General features: G+C 48.6%; 5 protein-coding genes across 5 annotated transcripts; 2 read left to right on the top strand and 3 right to left on the bottom strand.

Moving 5' to 3' along the window:
• Positions 1-1,313: 1,313 nt before the first annotated feature.
• GGS25DRAFT_514348 (PLC-like phosphodiesterase) lies at positions 1,314-4,370 on the top strand (the record flags this gene model as incomplete). Its single annotated transcript, XM_049262982.1, has 1 exon — positions 1,314-4,370. The coding sequence occupies one exon, from the start codon at positions 1,314-1,316 to the stop codon at positions 4,368-4,370; it is 3,057 nt and encodes a 1,018-aa protein (XP_049116752.1).
• A 10,199-nt stretch (positions 4,371-14,569) lies between these two features.
• On the bottom strand, positions 14,570-16,305 carry GGS25DRAFT_514349 (palmitoyltransferase PFA3; the record flags this gene model as incomplete). Its single annotated transcript, XM_049262983.1, has 2 exons — positions 14,570-16,017; positions 16,155-16,305. The coding sequence occupies 2 exons, from the start codon at positions 16,303-16,305 to the stop codon at positions 14,570-14,572; spliced, it is 1,599 nt and encodes a 532-aa protein (XP_049116753.1).
• Positions 16,306-16,978: 673 nt separating this feature from the next.
• On the bottom strand, positions 16,979-18,430 carry GGS25DRAFT_521784 (glycoside hydrolase family 7 protein; the record flags this gene model as incomplete). The annotated part of the gene is made up of 2 exons (XM_049264112.1): positions 16,979-17,722; positions 17,807-18,430. 2 exons carry the CDS (start codon positions 18,428-18,430, stop codon positions 16,979-16,981), a joined length of 1,368 nt encoding a protein of 455 aa, XP_049116754.1.
• Positions 18,431-19,460: 1,030 nt separating this feature from the next.
• GGS25DRAFT_284829 (uncharacterized protein) lies at positions 19,461-20,942 on the bottom strand. Its single transcript, XM_049257498.1, has 3 exons — positions 20,713-20,942; positions 20,109-20,638; positions 19,461-20,056 (listed from the first exon to the last, which is right to left on the bottom strand). Exons 1-3 carry the CDS (start codon positions 20,812-20,814, stop codon positions 19,687-19,689), a joined length of 1,002 nt encoding a protein of 333 aa, XP_049116755.1. The 5' UTR covers positions 20,815-20,942; the 3' UTR covers positions 19,461-19,686.
• An 841-nt stretch (positions 20,943-21,783) lies between these two features.
• On the top strand, positions 21,784-23,342 carry GGS25DRAFT_490986 (UBC-like protein). Its single transcript, XM_049261043.1, has 2 exons — positions 21,784-22,191; positions 22,273-23,342. Exons 1-2 carry the CDS (start codon positions 22,143-22,145, stop codon positions 23,142-23,144), a joined length of 921 nt encoding a protein of 306 aa, XP_049116756.1. The 5' UTR covers positions 21,784-22,142; the 3' UTR covers positions 23,145-23,342.
• The last annotated feature ends 502 nt before the right edge of the window (positions 23,343-23,844 follow it).

A 23,844-nucleotide genomic window follows, 5' to 3' on the forward strand; every position in this document is an offset into this window, starting at 1 on the left:
ATTTATATATCTCTATCGGTGCCCATCTTCCAAGTCAATCGCAAGACAGAGAAGGGACTCTAACAAGAAGAGAAGAAAAGAAAAAACAAAACGAAAAAGAAATATAAGTTCACTTACAAGGGGTTGCAGCAGAACCAATATTAATCCTCTTTTCTCTTTCTCTTGGGAGGACTGACTATCTATCTCACTTGAAATCTGACACTGGGGGAACATACATACATACCCATCCTTCCCCCCCAACTTAGAGCTACCCAAATCAGCGACTTGCATTACGAACCTGCCACCTCACCCATTTTTACCGTGAGCTGTTGCAACATCAGTCCCCCATAACCCGCCTTATTTAGGTCCTGGTCTACTACCCAGGGCAAGTCGGGACGCATAACATACGCGCAGGAAGGCAGCTGGCTGTCGCCGTACCCTGACGTACCTCTGTCAGAGGGCTGTACCAGTGACAGGCTTGTACTTGATTATACTACCACTGTTACTACCACTCCCTGTCACTACTACTCGGGCGCACCCTTGCGTTCCGGACCGCAATCGACATATACATACATCGTGGGAAGGCCCAGTAGGTATCCTGCAGCCTCGAACCTGGGCTCGGTTTTAATAAAGTAGCCTTCCCCGGTGTATACATTCACTCAAGTTAACCCACGGTATATACGTTGTGGTACACAAATCTACTTACATATATCCACTCCCCAAATTTCTATTCTTATGGGAGTGCCTTTATGAAAGACATATCCGGGAAAATGAGGCCCACAAGTTCAGCCCTCCGCTTATAGACGTTGTCTCATATATCTCTTGTACCACACGTACCATCGAAGATTCGTGCGTGGGCAAAGCGTTGCCCCCTCCGAACTTATATCATGTCTACAACCCCCATCATCAACAATACCACCACAAATACCCAAAATTCTTCCCGTCCTAGTATCGACACCCGGGTTCCTTCATCTAGTACGCCGATCATGGCCGTTCAAGGCTCACTGTTACGGCGACCACGCCCAAGTCTAGTCCAAACCACCCAACAGACTAGCACACAACCCACTTCAATGCCCACCTCAGCCATAAGTGCCTCTACGGCAGCCTCTGGTTCTTCTCAACATGAATCACCTGTCATGTCCCCAGACCATGCAGTGTTGACCAACACGAGCAGCTCCATCCAGGCCTCGCCTGACCCTTACCGTAGCCAAGGGAATGAAGCCGAGCAATTTCCTCCTCCGCCACCCTTCGTCCTCGGCGAATCCCTCCTAACTTATAAGCCTAACAGCAACAGCGTGGCTAACCCTAGCACAACGGTAGCGGCTGGGGGCTCCATGGCAGAAGCCTTAAGTAATAGTCACTCTTCAGGAAAGGGTCTGATTAGACGGCTTTCCAATCGGGCGACCAAGTTTGCCAGCAGGACCCGGCGGCAGTCAGCAGCGACGCCTATGAGTCGGGAGGGAAGTGTAGGTCCCGGTATTCTCCGACGCAGAAGTGATAGCACCAATACGGCTCCCGCAGCGGATACTGTCCTGCTGACGGATTCTGACGATGAATTTCACGATGAGATGAACGAGATGAATTCTATCTCCGGTGCTGAGAGCATGGCACGAGACTTCTCATCAGGTAGCGCTGCACCCTCGCTCGCAGGTTCCGCCTCCATCACGGATATCCCTGCCGGTCCAGTTGTACCCATGGCTTTAGTCAAAGGTACCTACCTGTACAAGATATCAAAGAAGAAGAAGTCCAAGCGGTTGCTCTTCATTCTTGAAGCCGATGCTGGCAAGATCACATGGGAAAAGGGCCGATCAACCAAGTGCATCTACATAGATGATATCAAGGATGTCAGAATAGGTTCTGATATTCGCCAGTATCGTATCGACTACGGTGTTGCCGAGTCGGAAGAAGGTCGTTTCTTTACCATCTTCTACGCCATCCCTGACAAGTCTAGGAGTAAAACCATGCATCTGATTGCCGAAGACGAGGAGACTTTCGCACACTGGGTTAATGCCCTGGACTCGATATCTAAACACCGAGAAGTGCACATGGCCTCGTTAATGGCGTTCAACGATAGCGCTATCCGTGGGTATTGGAACGGCGAGATGACAAAGCAGTTCGAGAAGAAGCATCACTCTCTTGGTGAAGAGGAGATGGATTTCCCTGGTGTTGAACGGGTTTGCAGAAACCTCCACATACACATGGCCCAAAGGGAACTCCACGCAAAGTTCGCCATAGCTGACACTACCAAAACGGGTAGACTAAACTTTCGCGAGTTCCAGGTCTTCGTCCGCGAGATGAAACGGAGGGAAGATATTCGATGTTTATATTTCAAGCTAGCCTCGGATCCAGAGAGGGGAATCACTTTATCGGAATTCATTCGGTTTCTACGAGATGAACAAGCAGAGGATGTTGACAGCAACCTTGGGTTTTGGGAAGCCAAGTTCATTCGGTATGCGCACCGGACTGGTAGGTCGAGAATCGAAACGGCTTCACTTCACCGTCTAGACAGGGACTCTATTACCATGAGCGAGCAAGCACTCGCAGCCTACCTTACCTCGAAAGACAACTTCCCACTCGTACGTGCGCCGCTAGACTATCCACTCGACCGACCCTTCAACGAATATTTCATATCTAGCTCGCATAATACCTACCTAGTCGGCCGTCAGATAGCAGACGTTGCCTCTATCGAAGGCTACATTTCGACTCTAGTCCGAGGTTGTCGTAGTGTCGAAATTGACTGTTGGGACGGCTCCGACGGACAGCCGGTAGTTAAGCACGGCTACGCTATGACGAATGCCATCTCATTCCGAGAAGTCATCAATACTGTCAACAAGTACGCCTTCGTCGCAAGTCGTTTCCCATTGTGGGTCTCCCTCGAGGTTCACTGCAACCCTCCACAGCAAGAGGTCATGGCCGATATTATGAAAGACATCTTCGGCACCCGCCTTGTTACAGAGCCGTTGGACCCATCTTCGACAAAGCTTCCGTCACCGTCAGAATTGAAGGATCGTATCCTAGTCAAGGTAAAGGGAACGCATCAAAGCCACGAACCACAGCGCAACGGCGGTGAGACTACGACGGGCCGTCGACGTGGAAACAGTCTCACATCCCCATTCTCCAAACCGGTACCATCGGACAGCTCACCTATCCCTGCTCAGTTCCTCACTAGTCCATTATTAGGTCCAGCCCCTCAGCCTCGACGCGCTTTGATACCCAAACGCGTAGACACTATCACTGAGGGTGAGGTCCACGACACGGTCAGTAGCAGCACGAGTGAATGCGACAGCGAAGAGGAGAAGCGAGGGAAACGGAAGACGAGCAAGATTGTCCAAAGTTTGGGCGAACTAGGCGTATATTGTAGCGGCGTCAAGTTCCATGGCTTCGAATCGGCAGACTGCAAAAAGAGCAATCATATTTTGTCTTTTATGGAAGGAACATTTAGGAAGCACTCCAAAGCTTCTGACTCGAAATTAGCCTTGACCCGCCACAACATGCGTTATATGATGCGGGTATATCCCCAATACTCCCGTCTCTCGTCAGACAACTTTAACCCTCTGATGTACTGGCGAAGAGGAGTGCAGATGGCTGCGCTCAACTGGCAGACCTTTGACTTGGGTATGCAGTTGAACCAAGCTATGTTCGACGGCGGTATTGACCAGTCCGGATATGTTCTAAAGCCTGCATCGATGCGTGAAATACGGATTTTACCTGATGGGTTACCTGCTGAGGCTATTGGTAAACTCGAGCGCCAGAAAATGTCCTTTAATATCGACATCATCTCCGCGCAGCAACTTATCCGGCCATCAACCTTGGGTTCTAGCCGCACTCTGGACCCGTACGTCGAGATCGAAATCTTCCACACCAACGACAAGCGGGACAAGCACGATAGCATGGCCGGTATCCCTCTTCTTACCGATACTCCCCTCAAGTCGCATACTTCGGTTGTAAAGGAGAACGGCTTCAACCCGGTGTTTAATCACAAAGCCCACTTTCATGTCACCGCTAAGCACCCCGAGTTGGTCTTTGTTAGATTCAGCGTAAAGCTATCTAACGATGGAGAAAACTCCTCGGGCCGCAATGCTACTATTGCAACCTATACAGCCAAACTCAGCAGTCTCAAGCAAGGCTACCGAACCCTACCACTACTTGATTCGAATGGCGATCAATACCTCTTCTCGACTCTATTCTGTCATATCAAGGTGCACCCTACGACTAGTGTTTACCTACCAAAAGCTTCGGAGAGCAACGGTGGCGAAGCCACTGTGGGCAAGTTGAAGCATATTAGTCGAAATGTGTTTAACCGATCATCAGCAAATAGCGCGAAGTCCAGTTTCGACAAGAGTAGCGTCGATGGTGGCTATTCTGATACATCCCAACAACCCCTTGTCTGATTTATTAGGGGGATTTTTGGAACTGGATTCGGTTATGAATTGCATTGTACCAGTACGTCTTTTTGTTTGAGTTAACAGTCGAGCCGCAATGATTTCCCATTTGGTTTGAATCTGCAGCGAATACCCCCCAATCGGATCACAATACTCTCTCAAAAAGGAGACGGCGCAGCACGGCCATTAGCGAATTTTTACGATCTGTTTTTGCATTCTTGAAGGGCGTTCGATACCAATCATACTCTCCAGGTGCTTCCTCTGAGCAAAGTCTCGAGAATGGGAAGCACAAAGAGCCGGCGTGACGAGCATATATCATAGGTGTTGGGGGAAATGTTCAGATAGATCTGGGAAATGACCAAAAAAATGTTCCATATGTTTTCCTCGCAGGGCGGTAGCATTTATGGTTTAGGAGGGCTTGGAGTTTTTTGGTACGGGGTTCATGACGAATTTCTTAGCGATGAGGGCATTATCCAGAGCATATTTCTTGGGGGGGGGGAGACTTTTCATATTTGCATTCGCCTTCACGAGCAGGACTTTAAGGTGCAAGCTGAGGCGCAGGGTCGCGATTTACCAGCAGCACGAGAAGGATCAGTTTAAGGTGAAAGATTGATCTTTCACTAAGCGGAGATTCGCATGCGCTGGGGGTTCTTTGGTGAACGGTTCTTGGTATCTTGATTTTTTGTCAAGTTTTCATATCAACACTCTCCATTTCTCCCCAGCAGGTTCTTCTGTAACTAGCATTGGCATTTCGGCTGGCATCTGCATGAACTCAGATAAACAATACCTGTAGCTCACGCTGCACAATATGTACTGAATCCATAGCGATTCCGCATCATCACCACAGCTGTTGTATTCCATTTTCCATCGTGACTAGATCTGGGCAATGTGTATAATCTCTAGTTGCTTCATACATGACTATACGTGACTATCCTAGGCTAAGCTAACACACTTACCTACCTAGATACCTATATACATAGTGGATGGCCATTAACGAATAACTTAACAACTTCTTGCCTACATAGCTAGGTACCCAAGTATAGGTAGGTAGGCATCCATATTGCTAAACTTGGAACTCTACTAACTATGAACCTCGTGAGCCTTGGTCATATGGATTAGCACCTACCTGGGTATCTTGGTCTTGATACTAGAAATATGCCATAGCCAAAAGTAGTAGGAGTTGGGCTACAATGGGACACACGCATAAGCCGCTAAGATTCGGAATCCGGGAAGAATACGACTCTACGGAGTACATGTACCGTGGTTCTCGATCTTTATTCAGCCTCGATTTGTCATATATCGCTTTTCTGTTCCTCCCTTTTGGTCGAACCCCAGCTTCGGGACCTAGCAAGGAAGGTATGCCGGTCCATGACATGGTCTGACATGTGCCCCAAGGTGTGGTTACGCGACACAGTCTTGCCGATCATAAACCCGGGGATCTCTCAAACATGATCTGATCTGAGCTAACCTCCATGACAGCCCTATCTACCTTGGTACCTATGTAGTAAACTGGTTTGGGTAGGTATGTTACATACATATATACCTAGGTAGGTATCTACCCCTACTCTCTAAGCGAGCCGCGCAAACCGCAGGATGCCATTATACTATTACCTACATTACATTACATGTACGTCCAGTAGTTCATACGACCGTCACCAGACAAGCCAACTGATCCTACTCTAACCGTCTTGCAACGTAAATGCATGTTGCGCGGGCATCGGTTTGCTTGGGCGAATTACGCGTTATTGCCGGGCGAATGCCCTCAATATGGTAAGGGACTGTCAGCCCAGCACTCCAGTTGCTGACGCTCCCTACTAGGTAGCACCTATAATGTATTTACCTACCTACCTAGGTAGGCACCTAGCAGTAGGCAAGGGAGCTAGCTATAGCGCATCTTACTCACCGCCCCTACTACCTACATACCTAGGGACGATACGGGGGATGCAGACTATGGGCGCTGAACATTGTGTATGTGGTGGTGTGCTATATAATTACTATTGTCTGAAACGGAGAAACACGCTGGACTTTACTACTTACTGTATTATACGCAGGCCTGGGCAATGTCTTTCCCCCCTTGCTCAAGTGAGATTATTATTCACCGTAACATGGACACTGCCTAACCTAGGTGCCTAAGCAGGTAAGTGCTTAGGTATGCAGTATGGGGTGGTATGTAAATCATGAAAGGGTGCTGATAATAATAAAAGACATGAAGAAAAAAGATAAGAAAGTAGAAAAGAAAAACCAAAAAACGGCTCTTTCAGTTTTCAGCTTTCAGCCCCGAGGCTTCCCGTCCACTTGGGAAGCAAAGGTCAGGTAGAAGAGAAAGCGACAAGAAAAGGACCGTGCTTGGCTGTAACCCACAGCTCGTTGCTTCTGCTGCTTGCTGCTTCATGCTTGCTACTTGCTGCTTGCTGCTGCTTCATGCAATGCATGCAGGAAGGCAACCTCTCATCACATTCCTTCTTACCCAAACGAGCCTGACTCCCTTGCCCCATTGGGCAGAAGACGGGCTGACGGGACGCTGTTCCCTGAACTGGTCCCAACCCACCACCCACACCCACACCCACACCTTCACCCATACCTACATACACATACATTTGTACACCCCTCCCCTTTTTTTCTTTTTTATCCCCGTGGTGTCCCATCCCACTGGATATTTGTAGTATGTATGTAGTGTAGGGCCGCATGCGATGCGGGCCATGATGACGAGCCGCTTACGAGCCAAAAAAGAAATCCTAGGGTAGGCCAGCCAATGATGTTCCGTCCCAGCCCTGCCCAAATTCTCCTAGCCAACCGTACCATCCTGTCGGGTCCTGCAACCCACGATGTTGATGCGCTCTATTCTCCTCCCCCCCTGACGATGTGGACGCTGACGTGACCTTGTATTTATGATAATCTCTTTTTCCTTTTTGGGGAATGCGCGGGGGTAGGATGGAGAGAACGGTTCATCGACGGCCTTTTTTTTTTTTTTTTTTTTTTTTTCGAGATGCAGGTATCTTAGGTGCTAACCACATGGTGGTGGTGTGACACACCCACACCCATAAATACACTCATACATACATACGCATACAGCTACATACATACATTGCATGAGGTCGAGTATCGCGTGTGTTCGCTTCGGCCATGCAGATTACATCGGTAGGTAGGTAGGTACTGTAGGTACCCTACCTACATACATTAGGTCCCTAGGCAGCCAAGCAGCGCTGGCTAGCTGAGGTCTCCCCTCTAGAATCAAGGAATTCTGCATGGATTTTTATTTTTTTTCGATCAGCCGTAGAAGAAAAAGAAGCAAAAGCAAAACGATGCGGGACTTGACCTTTTGGCAGCGGCATAAGATAGCAAATACGAAAATGGGACCCTGCTTTGTAGTGCATTGCATGTTGTTGGAGATGATATGTTTTAAGCCCGGCAGTCTTCTTTCTATTCCTTGCCTCTTCCCCCCCTAAAAAAAGAAAAACAAAAGCCGACATGCCCTGCTTCGCTTGTCGTCGGTGTTTACATTCTCGGAGCTACGGTATGTATGTAACCTAGATGGGTAGTGGTCTTCCCTTCGCTACCCTCTCCTAAAGCGTACTAGGTATGGGTTGTGTAGGCAGGCAATACACTGCACTCCGCATTCTACCAGCCAGGTAGTTCGTTCGTTTGTTCGTTCGTACGTTCGTTCCTCTCGACCTGCCGGCGCTCAGACTGACGATCATCTTCTAGAAAGGCAAGAGTTACTGTATCTGTGCGTCCATACATACATACATACCTGCCTACATATCCGTGTATGTATGTACAGAACTTTTGCCATGCTTGAAAAGGCCTACTTTCAGGCCTATGTGCTCCATCCAGGCACGGCCCCTTTCGATAAAATGCAAGCCACGTTCACGCCAGGACGCATGCTCTATGGAGTGGCCAGGTACCTACTTACCTAACCGTAAGAGGGCATCATACCCAGGGCTCACTTTACCACTGATACGCAGACAGCCCTGAGGACATTGGCTCAAGCGGCGTCATTTCTTTCGCCGTCCACTGCCGCAAGCGAACCGCGTGCTCCGAATCTTAGGCAATAAAATCCCCACGAAAGCGAACACCCCCGGCATTCATTAGGTTCTCCAGCCTGGGGTAGTTATGGGCTACGGATCACATATCACATAGATAACTAACACATTCACTAAGTACGGGAGGTAAGCGAGCCGAGCCACCTACGCACGACATATTATAAATTCTCCGGCGGCACAGGCGGCACAGCCAAAGGAGCCGGGGGGCCTAACGTTGACGACAAACGAACGACGAAACGACGATCCTGGCTCGCGTGCGTGGATCGGGGGTAGACAATTACCGCTGCCATGGCCTCGGTCTTGGCCGCTGGCTGTGGTCTGGGGTATGTACTAGGGAGGTAGGTAGGTATGTTTGCTCTTTTGTTGCATACCTGCCTATGCACAAATTAATACAATACCTATGATGATAATGGCGATGGTGATGATGACGCCTCCTGGCCTGGCTTCATGGATACGCCGGAAAGAACTCATAATGGTTGATGATGAGCATGAGGTAGAGGAGGAAGTACGAGAAGGAGCGAAACACGCACCCGGCGAGCGCTTACGATGTAACTAACTAGCTAACCACCCAGCCCTTGAGTCCCTACCTACACTAGGTAGGTATTCAAGTGGAGGCAAGTAAGCTGGAATGAACCAGGGGGACACCAAACAGGCATCATCCGGGAATATCCTCAAAGCGTTAACATAAGGCGAGACTAAGGCTGCTGTATGTAAGTCTATGTAGGAAAAGGAGAGCAACGAGAGAGATCTGCGCATAAGACATCTCGGTCCCGTAGAGCATATGCCGACGTTGCTGTTATTGTGGTTTGTGGGTTGTTAGGATCCGAATCATTCTCACGTTATTAACCCGGTTTCAATATTACCAGATTGACGGTTTGCGCGGTACTGATGGGTAATGAGAATTTCCTTCCATGCTCGATACGTATGTCGTAGGTATGTAGGTACCTAAGTAAGAACCTTAGTGATCCTCCTACCCAGCGCACGTAATCTACCTGGATAATGCGTTCCTGGGATTATTATACTAGAAGGCTTGTGTATGCTATTACGAACCTTGGAAAGTAATATGCACCCTTACGTATCTTAGCAAATGAAACTTGCAATATTGCTTTACATACAGTACCTATACAAGCTTTCATGCCAATGTTTACTTGCCTATGAGCTAGGTAGCTAAGGCAGCGAGAATATCCAACTTGCCTCCTTAACCTAATACGTAACCCAAACCCCGGAATAACCTCATAGTTAGGTACTGTTGCCTACTTTGTAGATTCTTGCGAGATATAGACTAGGTTTAGTAGGTAGATACCTGGGGCACGTAAATCCCCCCCCCCGGCCCCTTTTCAATTCCCCCTCCCCCCCTGGGGGCGCGAATAACCCCCGGTAAGGAGTAAGCACCGCGGGAGCCAGCGGCTTCTATGCGCGGAACTCCACGTACATAGAATAGCCGGGGGGGGGGGGGTATGATAGGCATGAACACCTATTAACTAATGCCGATGAACATGTTAAGTTCACTGTGATATAATGATGGTAAGCCTGGGTACTTCGGTAGACGGCGACGTAATAAACGGTTTGTTTCTTTGCCGGCATGGTTATAGCCTACCTACTGGGTATTGTATTGTACCTACCATTCGTCCCCTAACTAGGTAACTAACCTACATACCTACCTAGTACCTATCCATGGTATTGACCTACATAAGGCGGCCATACATGCGGCCGTACGGCGTCAGGCCCTAACCTAGGTACCTACACCTCACCTAAGCCATGCTAGAGCCCGTCCCCTTTCCCCCGGGAACCTATCTATTCCCACAGCGACAACACCCGAGAAGTCTTCGGGAATGTCGCAGGACTTAGCGGTACCTACATCTACCTCATCCACGGTTGCAGGTGCCTGAGGCACCATAAGCTCCATATGGCCATAGGTATATTGGCACTCCGCCAGAGTAGTCAGGAATAAGCCAAGCTTTCTTCCTTCCATCGTCCTTCTTCTTAGTTGCAGTTCTGCTGCAACATCCACAACATACCCGTTCCGCAGATCCGCAGTCCCGCGAGGCAAGTACAGCAGAGTAACGAACCACACAGGTACCTAAATAGGTAGGTAAGCACGCTAAAGCTCAGGGGGCTGGCTGTGCCCCTGATGACAGCTGGTGATCAGTGGATAGGTACTTGTACAATACATGAGCTATTATCCACCGTGCCTGTCTAGTTTCGATCGAAGCGTAGATCCGTACATGCCGGATGGTGTGTGTGTGTAAGTAAGGGAATCAGTCAGTGCATGAACTCCTCCCCCATTCAGCAGGCCCGGCCGTATTTCAGCCAGCCCGCGTTGTTCTGTGGGCGTTCTATTAGGTGCTGGGGCTCGGGGACCTACCTGGTAAGGGGGGTGAGCTATAGGTACTATAGTGCCTCGATGGCGTGTTCACTGCCTCCCTAGGTATCTGCCCAGGAAGGTATTAACTGATATATTTAGAATATATCTACATTGATGTATCTACAATGGTAGATAGCGCCGCTAGCTTGCTTTACCTATGGTATGTTGTGGAGTTCGAGAATAATCATCGCCTTAGACCTACATCCCGCAACTTAGGGGCGGGTATTCCCGAACGCCCCTTTTTCTTAGCTCACCCACTCTGCTTATGTGCGGCATGGAAGTCAGCTTTTAGAGAACTTTTAGGGAGGCGCGGGTTCGTTGATTAGGGCTCTTAGCCGCGTAACTGTGAGTAATATTAGAACACATCGGTAGATATCAAGTATGTACTTAGGGAGGCAACTAGTGACTCGAAGACGTAGTTGTGACAATTCGCCAATGCCAGAGAGTCAGAATGCCAACCCGTAAGCTACCTACCGATACATAGCTTGTGGTGTATGTATATGAGGAGGTGTGTTTAGACGATATACATAAGTCCTCAAGGTGGGCAACCTCATCAACGTGAAACTGAGCTACTGCTCCGGATGGCATCCGGCGTCCGCACTAGTGATTACAGTGATGATGATGATGATGATGATGATTAGGTAGGTACGGTCCCTCCACACCACACCGAATCTGCATATATTAATAGAACCAATACACATATAATAAGCCGTGCCGTTGACAGGAGATGATTCCGGAAGCTATTGGTTGAATGTCGTGGGGGGGGATCGAACGCCACTCATACGGCATATGTTAGTGGCGAGCGGAAGGCATGTTGACGAGTCAAGGGATGTCAAGTGTATATCCCAACAAGATGAAGCTGGGCCTACAGTAACAAGAGTCTGTACCTGGGCTTGGCGATATTGGTGGGTGAAAGCATGCGGAGTCATTTTTAGACCACAAACAACCCGGAACCTAGACAAAAGCAAAGCTCCATACTGCTGCTTTTGCTGCAGTGGTAGAGAAAACAGCCACTAAGCGACATGGTGAGTGACCATCAGGCTTTGGAGTAGGTAGGTCGGCTGCGTTGCCTTCTCTTGGTGGTGGTGGTGGTGGTGGTGGTGTATGCCTCCATCACCATCTCCAACTCCTTTTCTTCCTTTATTTTCCTGTGACCGAGAACCAATGAACGACAACTAACAAGCAATAAAGCGTATATGTATGTAGGCTACACACACGACTTCTGTGTATGTTTGGATTTGACATACCTCCGGAACGGTTTATCCTAACTAAGGCTGCTACAACAACGTGAGCAATATATCTGTGTCCTACCTGCACGTGTCCAAGCCAAGGATCTCCCAATATCGATATATTAAGTAGGTACATGTAGGATGTAGGTGGCTCTCTATCTTTATACAATCCAAGACATCCAATATTCTCCGCTCCCGCATTGCCCAGAGAAACGCCACCACCCGAAACCTCACCGCTCGGGAACCACTCCCCGTCCCCCCCTAAACAATCTGCAGAGGCTGTCAAAACTGTCAGCTTTACATGCACGTGTAGATATTATGTATGTATGTCTCAGAGCACAGGTACCGTACATATACCCACCCACCAACACGTCAGCCTTTAATGGGTGTAGGTACAATACATACATAGGTATACCTAGGTCTATGGTATGTAGGTACCGGACCAACTTCTAGAACAATGCGTATTGACCGCCAGTCCCCTCTTATTCGCGGGTTTCTACATTGGAATTGAAGCAGCCCTTACGTATATGCCGCCAACCTAAGTGCCTACCTGCCTACCTATATTAACGGCTACTCACAACTACATAAGACTACCTACCTATCTATATCCCAAGTATGTGCCTACCCAGGCGGAAGACCCGTCCGGCCCTCCCGTAAGTAAGCAAGCAAGTAAGGGGTTCATCGCTGTCTATTCTTACACGCTTGCGCGCATTTTAGTGTCAGGGGTAAAACAGAAAGTCCCAACTCCAAAAGAAGATATATCCAGCTTACCTAGGTATATACATAGGTAGATACCTCACCTACCGGCTTAACCTACTTTGGTAGCTGATATTTGAGCTTGGGTATGTAGGTAACAACGGTGATATTCTTTGCTAACCTGCCCACTACCTACTGCCCACCTTCCCCATATCCTGGTACCTACCGCCCCAGTGTCTTCAGCAACTCCAGGGCCTCTCCTGGACGCCACATCTTCGCCCTGCTATATAGTTAGTAGTGCCTAGTTGCAGAAAAAACAGCAGCTTACGCCAGGAACTACATAGGTTAGGTACCTAGTTAAGGAGAAACCAAAACTCCGCTGGGATAGGTACCTGCCTACACGTACATAGGCACCTCCGAGGCGTTTGTCTCTTGGCTCGTGGGGGTCTGTCGGTCATGTACATGTATGTATGGGCCTTATTCTGCTGCTGCTGCTGTCGTACATACATAGGATAACCTATATGTACCTAATCTATCTATGTAAACTACACGGACACGTGCCTAGGTACCCGGGAGGCAGCTATGTACTTCCATTTCCTAGCCCCCCTTCGGCATATCCATACTTACTTACATGTGCCTGCCTATCCGCCTACCTGCCTCCCTACGTAAAAGACGCATTTTCTTCCCATCTTCCCATCTTTCTATCCAAGTATGTACCTACACAGAACGCGCAAACCCTAACAAATCCCCCCCCCCCCTCCCCCAAAGTAAAAAAAAAATTGGCGCATTGTGATATTGGGGCGTTTGGTCCGCACACATACATACCTTCCTAGGTACATGTAACTACCTATGTAAATATGACCTGTAACCTGCAGCTGAGCGGCGATCTAATACATAAGAGTGGAGTTGGAACGAACAATACATGTACATAGGTAACTATGTATGTAGACCGGGGGGGGACTGGAGGGTCTAGAAAGATCTCCATGTACCTATCTACCTACATAGTACATGTACCTGACCTCAAGCATGCTACATAGGGGTCTATCATATGTAAGGTATGTTACCAGGTAGGTATGTAGGTAGGTATGTAGGTACATACTCCTCGTTTAGTACTGGTGAACAACGAACATTGAACTTTGTCCTACGTGATTGATCTGTTTATGTGAGTGGTGAGTGTGGTTGGTTGACTGGCTTGACATAACTATATGTAAATATTGGAAATCGGTACATAGTAATTACTAGGTATGTACCTCATTGATGTTACCCCTTTATCAAATGTTCGCGTACCTAGGTACCTGGATAGGGGTTTGTATCACCAACAATACCTACGTAAGGTAGGACGACACCACCACCACCACCCAACGATACACATGAAAGGGCCAACAAGGTAGGGGCATAAATCAAAAGTCCAACTCACTGTTACACATTCATCAACCTTCTTGTCCCCCCATCTATTTTCAGCGGGTGGTATAATATGATATGGTATGTTATTGTAGTACGTGTAATTCCATTCATTATACAAAAAGATCTGCTTCTCAAAGCTACCTAGGTATCTTTTCTTTCCCTTTGGCCCCAAAAGAAGAAGCCCAGTACCGTATACCATACGAAGATAAAAAACCGAATGTCATCATTTAGACAACCCTTTAACACACACACATTGATCCTAACGCCCAAGCCATGCATGCAGTAATACCCATAAAAGCACATAACTTACAACAAACAAGACGTAAAGTTGACAGTTATCCCCTTCCCGCCTCCGTTTCACCTTTCCCTCAAATACACACTCATGTACCACCAACCAAGTAGGATACTCTCAAATCCCACCCTGCTACTCTCATCTCCTCATTCTTAACTCTGAACTCTCAAAATTCATTTTCAGTCCACTTCATCTTCCGCATCATATTTGGCAGGACCCTTCTGCGGGGCGGGCTTTGTATGGTATCTCGCAGGCAACTTTTTCAGTAGGCTACTCGCAGCGCCACTCTTTGCCCAACCACCATTTGTAACCAAATTCATCGCCTTGGTCTCGGGATCATCGTATTCCGCATCATCACTACTACTACTGCTGCTCGAGTCGTATCCATGTTCGATATCTACGCCCTGCTTATTCAAAGTTCGCATCGAAACAGACGTGGTCGGCTCGTCAACATATAAATTCGGATCTCGTCCAAGTACGCGGTCTGCTTTGGATGGCGTAATTCGAGCACCATTGCTGAACTGTGGTGTCGGGGGTGACGACACGTAGTGCCTACTGGCTTCAGTGGCTCGTTCGACGGTAATACGCGGGGGGCTCGAATCGGGTTCACCCCAACCAGCGGCTCGTTCTCTCCGTCTCTGCTCTTCGCGCTCTCTTGCAAGACGGTCTGTCGCAGCCAACCACTTAGGGCTCGCCTCCCAGTTCCAACCGTCGCCTGTCGTGTTCATGATAGGGAGAAACCAGAGCGTAGGAGTGGGTCCGAAAAGATGCAGTAGATTGCGTTTGGCGCCGAGATCGAAAGCGTTCGGTAGCTTCTCAGAATCCTGCTCGTCTAAATATTCCTCGTATCTCTTCTGAGCGCGGTAACGCTCCATTTCTTCGTACGAGAAGTGTCGGTGCTCGTCGTTGTTATCCCCAGACGTGATCATCTCACCTTCTTCTGGCCTCGTGATACCTGGCAGAGCATTTGCATGAATATCTAACAGTTGTTGCCCATATCTTGGTAGCGGGATACCTTCGCCATTATGCTGCGCAATGTACTGATGCTGCATTGATTTTCGTAGGGGGCTCAGGTAACGAGTCTTTTCTAGACACTCAATAGTTGTCTGGCCTCGAGCCGCTAGCATTACGTGCCAAGCGGTGAATGCGCCGACGACGAGTCCGATGATACCGGAAACGACAGCTAGCATGATGAAGTTGACTGGCATTAGTGTATTATTGTATTGGGTCTGGCCGAGTAATTCATAATAAACCCAAGACCCGGAAACGGCAAAGCTGTATAAGCAAAATATGGTGGTATATATCAAAAACAGTAAGAAAGCTTTATGATTGCGTAAGCCGATGCAAGTAGCGAGCCAAGGGCAATGATGATCCATCTTGAGCACGCATCGTCGACAAGTTGAGCAGTGGTGGGCGCGATCCGGCTTTCGCGCCTGGCATTTCTTACAGAAACGGATCTCGCCATTGGACTTGACAGTGAAAGATGTCGCTTGTGGTGGGGCAACGGTCGGGAGGGTTGAGTAGCCGGTATCGCTGGTGGTGCTACCTGGGCTCGTGAAAACAGCTGTTGTGTAGCACCAGTTGAGCATTATGTAAAAAAAGACGCCGACGATGGAGGATTTGGTTCCTGTAGATGAGGGCATTCATTTGTCAGCTATGGCTCAGGACATTGTTTATCGCGGGGTGCTGTGTCGTGTGTGTATCATGTAGGTATGGATAAACATCAAATGAATGATTAAATAAACATGAATTCAAGATACGAACCTATCCAAATGGGTTTACTTGTCGTACTCGAACCAATATTAACCACGACCCAAACGGCCCAGGTGGTGAGACCGTAGACAAAGGCGAGCGGGAAATACGTCAGACAGTTGCAGCAATAGCGCTCGATCCGGCGCGCCCATCTCCGAGCCATGTTTGGTGATCGCAACGACGGCGAGGGGATTCTATCCATGAGGTAATTCGGTGAAGGGTATTTGTAGAGGGTAGAGGTGATAGCAATGCAGACATATAGGCAGGCGACAGTATTAAACGAGGGTAAGTTACAGCTTTGATGTTAGGATTTTGAAGTCATGTAGCAAAAATGAAATAAGTAAAGCAAGCAAACATTCACATCATGAAACCAACTTAAGATAAAAAGTTGTTGGGTTGCCTGCCCTGTTGGCTTGTGGTGCTGGTCTGTTGTCTTGGTACTTGCGTCTTGCGTGGTCTGGTCTGGGACCCCTGATGAAATTCCAAGGATGCGCAGGAAGTTCTTCTGAAATGGCTATGCGACAAGGGGCAATCGATAGCCACTAACCTAGTTTGAACTTAGTGTGAGATGGCTTGGCTGTGGCGGTGCACGGATTTACCGGCCGGGCAGCTGCCGGCCGCGTTTTAGAATGCTATGTACATATCTGAGCTTTATGCATTTAAGTGAGTTACTTACGTAATTCTTATCACTCTCTTTGCTCACGGATTACTAAGTAGGTAGGTATGTACATACGGCGTAGGTAATCTGGTCATCTTTAATCTGGTCATCTTTCAACATATAGGCCTCTCAAGCACCCTTCCCTTCTCCTCCATCTCACAATCCCACCAAAATCAACTCATGAAGCCGCTGCCGCTGCCGCTGCCGCACCAGTGCCATGACTATAAGTACTCCCAATCTCCCCCCACCTAATATTCGTAAACGTGACCCTCGTATCCGGGCTCTTCTCCCTGATAACCCTCGGGTCTCCCTCCTCAAGCGAGCACGGCCCAGACTCGCCCGCGTCGAGCCAGTTCATGAACTGGCGGTCGTCGTTCCAGATGCTGAACGCGAGCACCATGCCCCGCTCCAGCGCATTGCCCGCCGTCGTCAGCCCGCCGATGCCCTCGCCGTAGTTGGCCACGGCCTGGCAGTGCGACATGCGCAGGGAGTCGCCGGGCGGCATGTACGGCGCCGTGACGCCCGCGTTCTCGATCACCACGCCGTCCTGCACGTACAGGCGCCGCACCTCGTTCATGATGCCCTTGCTGGGCCCCACCGGCATCGCCGAGATGAGGAACTGGGTCGTCACTGTGAAGGGGCGCGTCGTGTCCACGACGAATCTCTTGGCCGTGTCTCCTCCTGGCGGCGGCGCGGGAGATGAGGATGATGACGAGGGCCCGTAGAACGACGTGTTGCCCAGCTTCCACGTGTTGTACCAGCACCCGGACTTGTCGCACACCCCTAGGCCGCCGCACTGATCCCCCGTGCACTCGAACACGCCCGGTTTGCTGCACGCGTGCGCCGTAAATGATGATGCCATGGCGTTGGCTTCCCAGAGGTCCATCTCGCTGCAGCAGGCTCCCTTGGCATCGATGTTTGCCTATGGTAATCCCGCCTTTGTCAGTATTACATGCAAACCTAAATAGCTTGAAAGGAAAAAAGCCGTTGTAAGAACCAAACCTACCACTCCATTGATAAAAGGCAGCTTCGGGCACTGCGCATCACAGTACCCCGTCCCGTACCTTGCACCAGCCGGGTTGAGAGCGCCGCGGGCCCCCGTCTTGTTCATCTCAGCGAGGTACATGGCGCCGTTCATGCCGCAAACCAGCTTCGAGACGTCCACATCGAAGCTGATCTCCTGGTTCTTGAGGTGCAGCACCTCGTAGTCGACGCCGTCCGCGTCCAGCAGGTACACGCGCGGGCTCACGGCCGTCACGTTGCCGTCCCCGTCGCGGTCCATGTACTGGTTCAGCGTCAGCGCGGTGCCGTTCGCGAACACGCCGTTGCCCTCGTAGTCGGCGCCGTCCAAGACGCAGTTCTTCGCGCACGATTCGTGGTCCGGGCACAGCACCTTGCTCAGCGCGCCGCCGCCGTAGCCGCCGCAGCTGCCGGTCCCGTTTATCTCCCGTAAGCCGTGGAAGCTCGCGTCGAGCACGATGGACGTGTTCTGTTTCACGCACCCGTCTTTAAGCGTGCACTTCTCCGTCGTCAGCATGGGATGCGTCTCGTCGTTGCCGATGCCCTGCGCCACCACCTTCTGGCCGGCAAGGAGCCACGCGACTGGTGCCACCGCTACGCGTAGATGCATGGTCGCCGGGTGCAACCAATTTTTTTTCTTTCGCTAAGTAGGTACTAGATAATCTACGTAGAGGAGTAGGTAATGAAGTTGAAATAGAGAACAGTACCTATATACCCGCCCCGAGCTAGGTCGCCCCCAAGCAGCGTCGATCCGGTCATAAGGGTCTTCGCTTCCTACAATCTGCCGGAAAACCCTTCCCCCCCACCCCCTCAGAAACCACGACGATCACCAGCCGACTGAGCAATATATTCATATGCAGGGTTCAATGGGTACTTTACTACTTATTATCCAGCTCACCCACCCATAGATTGTTTTGTCCAGGAAGTGGGTAGGTATATGTACCCTGACATTGGAAAATGGCGGAGAACCCAGCCAGCTTCCAAGCAAGAAACCCCGGGAACGAAATCACTGTGGTTCGAGAATGCTACGGTGTCTTAAAGTAAGACTTGATTACATCAAGTTCCACAACTGCGAGGTAGTATTATATCATAGTAACTACGATACATACTTACCTAGGTAGGTACGTAATTAAGTAGGTATTCAAACACAACACCTTAAGAAAAGAAACGTCTGCAATTCAAGGAAACACCTGTAGCACCTAAGTGACAGTAAACTAGGTACATAAACTGACAACCAGCAACGAGTACCAAGACACATACTTGCATCTAGAACCCGGGGCGGCTGAATTGAGTAGAGTAAGTAATCCGCGGGCGTATTGAAATACCACCCAACCGTGGATAAACTCCCCAGCGATGAAGTCTGGGGGTTGCTTCCCACGAGCCCATTGGCCGATGAATATCCCCAGCACTCCATGTTGCCGTGTCCATTATTCTTGGCAGACCATCTACCCAGGTAGACTTCTTACCCTCCGATACCTAGATGTCTGACGGACTCGACTGACATCACATCCAGTATTCCTAGTATTACACTTCATAATACTCAATGCCAATAATATTGGATCATTGATCTTCATTAGTCAACTCTTGTGGTGCTATATTAACCTGAGTTTGGTATGACCAAGTATCGAAAACGCGAAAACGTCGGTGCAGATTAGATGCGTTGGTAGGCAAAGCCAAGAGTTTTGATTGTGTAAGGGCAACCATCATATTGCCCGGAGATCTGGCCAAATGTCATCTAATGACAGTTCCTTTCAAATTTGAGTAGTAAACGGCCTCATTAAACTTTGCAGTCATTGCATAATTCGTCTGGGCCTTGTGACTTCTGATTCTTCTAGAAGCCCTACATTCTTCATGGCATCGTCGACATTAGAATAGCCCATCTTCTTTCTGGGGTGAACAGTACCAAGCACGGTCTGGCTCATCCGAATCTAGCAGACTTGACATGCGGGAGAGATTAGACTCCGCCCAAGTTTCGTCGATTTTGACTTTGACCGTCATGGTCAGGGTGTCAAAGCTGCCAACAGTCAAGGCACCAGCAGTCATCTGCTTCAATACCGCTTCGTAAAAGGGCGTTCGTCGAATGGTGCAATTCTCGCTGCTGACAGTTTCTGCATGCTGGACCCAGGAAATAGCGGACTTAAATTGACCTTGGCATCCCGGGCATCTAAACTTTGGTGTAGTGTGGGTCGTAGATTTTAGGTGAGCGATCAAACCTTTACCATACTTGTATTTAGAACTATAATGATGTTAGGCGAGCGGCGTGGTGGTATAGGCAGTTAATTACTCACTTGCAATTTTTATAGGGACACTTGTACACATCTAATAGCTCAACCTTGAATGCGGCCACGTTGAAGGTAGGGTCATTGGGATCGCAGCTGTGCCCCTCCGCAGTGATATTCTTCTGAGCCGAAGCGTTGTCCGGGGGCTGGTCAAGAGCGCGAGCAGTCTGTCCCGTTAGGAGATCGGGCACCTTGGAATCGCCACAAGCGTACTCTTCGTTCGTGAGTAGCTGGAGAGACTCTGCATATTGACTGAAAGCAAATGGATAGACGCCGGCCTCATCTTTTGAGCCATTTCCCCAAACATCAGTGATGTGTGATGGCACAAGGAACTCCGGTTTTCCATCGTAACTTAGGATAAGTTCGCGCAGATGATTCACCGATGCCTCTATAGCATCATCAAATCCAGTAGAGATATCCGATGGGTCTATACGGGAGCAACGGTTTCTTTGGACGTGCTGCATCCATGATGCCCCGCTAACAAACCTCCCCGCACAACCAGGGCAGGTCAGACCTTGATCAGCGTTGTGGTTGTTATTCTGCAGAAATTGATGATTAGTCGGGTTCTGACTGAGCAAGTGCTATGTATTTTGGGGGGGAATAATAGACATACCTGGCCTCGTACCTGATCTAGACGATCCGATAGACTCATGGACAATGAGGAAGAAGTAGAAGTGGAGCGGCGATGGTAATAAGTTGCTGTGTTTGACGCCATCTTTAATATTTCCTCAACGATGAGACGTATGGCAATATGCTTCTGAAATAGCTATGTATGTACTACTGGGTAGTATCAATAGACGAAGGGGGTCAACTTTCCTACCAGGAAGGCTGATTGAATAAGAGATGGAAGGTAGTAGGAGGAGGTTTGTGTGAAGGGGGAAGGGGGAAAGAACTGTGTTCTACCTAAGTACCTAGGGTAGACATCAGAGATTGAGAAATATTATGGTTTGTTTCTGGGAAAGGAAGTAGGGATGGAAAAAAAAATGAAAAAAGAGAAAAGAGAAGTAAAGGAAGGTGCCTGTCTTGTGTGCTTTCCTCTAATTACCTCTAGTACAGGGATATATACCTACCTACCTACCTACCTACCTACATACCTACCTAGATCGACCTCAAAGGCACCTTCTGCTCATAGAATCAACCGGAAAAGTTACATAATCAGTAGGTACCTAGGTACCTAGTAGTTGGTTGGGTCGTAAAATATTCATTTTATCAGTAGATGATGTCGTTGATATATATCGATCTAATATGGACAGAGAATTATATCGATTCATATCGATTCAACTGCTTTCGTGCTTGGTGTTTTAGTCACTTGAACATGTTAGATTGTACTGCTTTAGAGCTATAACTTGATACTTATTCAGTGATTTATATATGTAAGATTCTAGGCGGTTATTATTGTTGGAACTAACTTGTTCCAACATTGAATGAAGCAGTGCAGTAAGTATTGTATGTATGTAGTATGCATGTTTGGCTTGGTGTTTAAATAATAGGGGTAAGAACTTCAATACATAGCATAATAACGTGACCTAGTAACGTGACCTCATAATTGTCTGAGTCAGGTACGTCACGTCACGTCACGTGTGAGATCTAAGTCCCTTATCGTACCCCAGACTTATTGTTATCTTCAGTATTCAGTGCCTGCAGTGGCTTACGTACAGTAACTATGTAGTTACCTTTAAACATCCCCAGTTGTCGCAAGTCGTAAACTAAAACTTAATAACTCGCGTCACTCATCAATGACAACCTGGCCTCGCCTCAAGTAAATAGAATTTGAAGATCGCCTTAACAAAACTCGGATGAAACATTGACGTTCAAACATTGATCAATGTTCTGAAACCTTTTAAAACCAGATTGTTACAAATTATACATATTTACATATTTACATAGTACATAACTATCTATCTCTATCTCTGTCATCAACCTATTACCTTCCCTTAATTCGCAATGACCTGTAAATGAACAACATTATACATACATAATCATTCACCCCGCCAATACAAGAAACCATCGTGAAGCACAACAACCTAGTACCCTCACCTCATCATGGCTACCCCTCGCTTCAACTCGAAATCACCCACCATTAAGCGCATATGTATGTTTTCCCTTTTACTTATTTCATCATATTACATCTTATAGTATATCATTGATAGCTAACCAAATAACACTCCAACAGTGAGAGAAGCAGCCGAACTTTCCAACTCTCCGTCCCCAGATTATACAGCCTCGCCACTCGAGTCCGACCTCTTCGAATGGCACTTCACCCTTTGCGGTCCACCTAACTCTTCATTTGCAGACGGAATCTATCACGGCCGCATCGTCTTGCCACCTACCTACCCGCTTCGCCCCCCTTCCTTCCGCTTCACCACCCCTAGCGGCCGCTTCGAGGCCAACCGAGAGATCTGTCTCAGCATCTCAGGACACCACGAGGAAACATGGCAGCCCGCTTGGGGCGTCCGAACCGCGCTCGTGGCCTTGCGTTCTTTCATGGAGACTGATGCCCGCGGGCAGCTCGGCGGCCTTGATACCAGCGATGCCGTGCGCCGTAAGTTGGCCACGGAGAGTAAAGGATGGAAGTGTGCCGTCTGTGCCAAGACAAACGGTGAGATCATCGCCGAGTGCGAAGAGCGGTGCAAAGAGCTCGATGCCGAGAATAGCGAGAAGAGGCAAGAGGTTGAGGTCCCGGCCGAGTTGAAAATGGGATTCCGTGATGAGATGGAGAAGGCTAAGACTAATGATGGTGAAGAGTCTGCAGAGGATGGCGAGAGCGCCCAACTAGCCGAAGGATTCGTGCAAACGGTGCCTGAGAGGGAGATTTTGCCACCGACAACAACTTCGGCGCGAACACCACCTGTGAGACCTGCGCAAGGCGTGCCACCCCCGACCAGGACAGTACCGCTGCCAAATCCCGTGGGACGGGCTCCATTAGCCCAGATGCCAACTCAGATAGACCCGAACGAGGGAGTGCCAGCATGGGTCGACTACGCTATCGCATCGCTAACAGTCGTGCTGATAGCCATGATATTGAAGATTTTTATGGGATACTAAATGTGGCGACCGAGGAAAGAAAGAAAGAAAGAAGAAAGAAACGAATGAAGATGGCACCAGCAACGGCGTTTTGGACGGGATACAGGAGTTTTGTTACTATCATTGATGTTGCTTGTGGCATGGCATGGCATGAATAGGTACCTAATTGCCTAGGTAGGTAGGTATAGATACCAAGAATTGAGTTATAATTCGATTTTACCGAATTCCCTGATTATTCGTGTCGGTGTCCGTACCTTACTAGGTTAGGTACTAGGTAGGTAGGTATGTACCTATGCATATGCAATCTTACCTCTATTATGAGTGTGTTCTTCGTTGGTTTGGTGAGGACTGGGTATAAGATCTCACCCCCGCAAGTCATAATAACTAACCTACTAAGAAAGACTCAAGATAGACAAGTGAGTGATGTCAAAGTAGACTGAATTAATTCCACCTCAAATTCTGAGTATGGCGGTATATCATCATACCCTTCATTTCCTTCCCTTCCCTTCCCTTCCTTAGTATACATCGAGTTCGCAACTAGTTATCGGCATTACCTATCTCGCGGCGTGATATCATCACCATCACCATCACCATTCTTATCTTAAACCCCCCTCCCTCCTCCCCCGAAAAGGAAAAAAAAATCCAGCGAATGCTTCGCAGCGGGAATTTTATCGGATATCTTGCTTCTCTCCTTTGTTTTTTTTTTCATTCTTACTCCTTT

The sequence above is a fragment of the Hypoxylon fragiforme genome (genome assembly GCF_022984875.1).
Source record: "Hypoxylon fragiforme strain CBS 206.31 chromosome Unknown GGS25scaffold_5, whole genome shotgun sequence".
Classification (NCBI taxonomy): domain Eukaryota; kingdom Fungi; phylum Ascomycota; class Sordariomycetes; order Xylariales; family Hypoxylaceae; genus Hypoxylon; species Hypoxylon fragiforme.

What these genes read in the sequence shown, in the direction of transcription:
- GGS25DRAFT_284829 (XM_049257498.1), bottom strand. Translation starts at nt 20,814, where the DNA reads ATGGCGTCAAACACAGCAACTTATTACCATCGCCGCTCCACTTCTACT. An exon ending in TAGATCAGGTACGAGGCCAG is followed by an intron (nt 20,639 to 20,712) that starts GTATGTCTATTA and finishes CAATTTCTGCAG; the next exon opens with AATAACAACCACAACGCTGA. An exon ending in TGTCCCTATAAAAATTGCAA is followed by an intron (nt 20,057 to 20,108) that starts GTGAGTAATTAA and finishes ACATCATTATAG; the next exon opens with TTCTAAATACAAGTATGGTA.
- GGS25DRAFT_490986 (XM_049261043.1), top strand. Translation starts at nt 22,143, where the DNA reads ATGGCTACCCCTCGCTTCAACTCGAAATCACCCACCATTAAGCGCATA. An exon ending in ACCCACCATTAAGCGCATAT is followed by an intron (nt 22,192 to 22,272) that starts GTATGTTTTCCC and finishes ACACTCCAACAG; the next exon opens with TGAGAGAAGCAGCCGAACTT.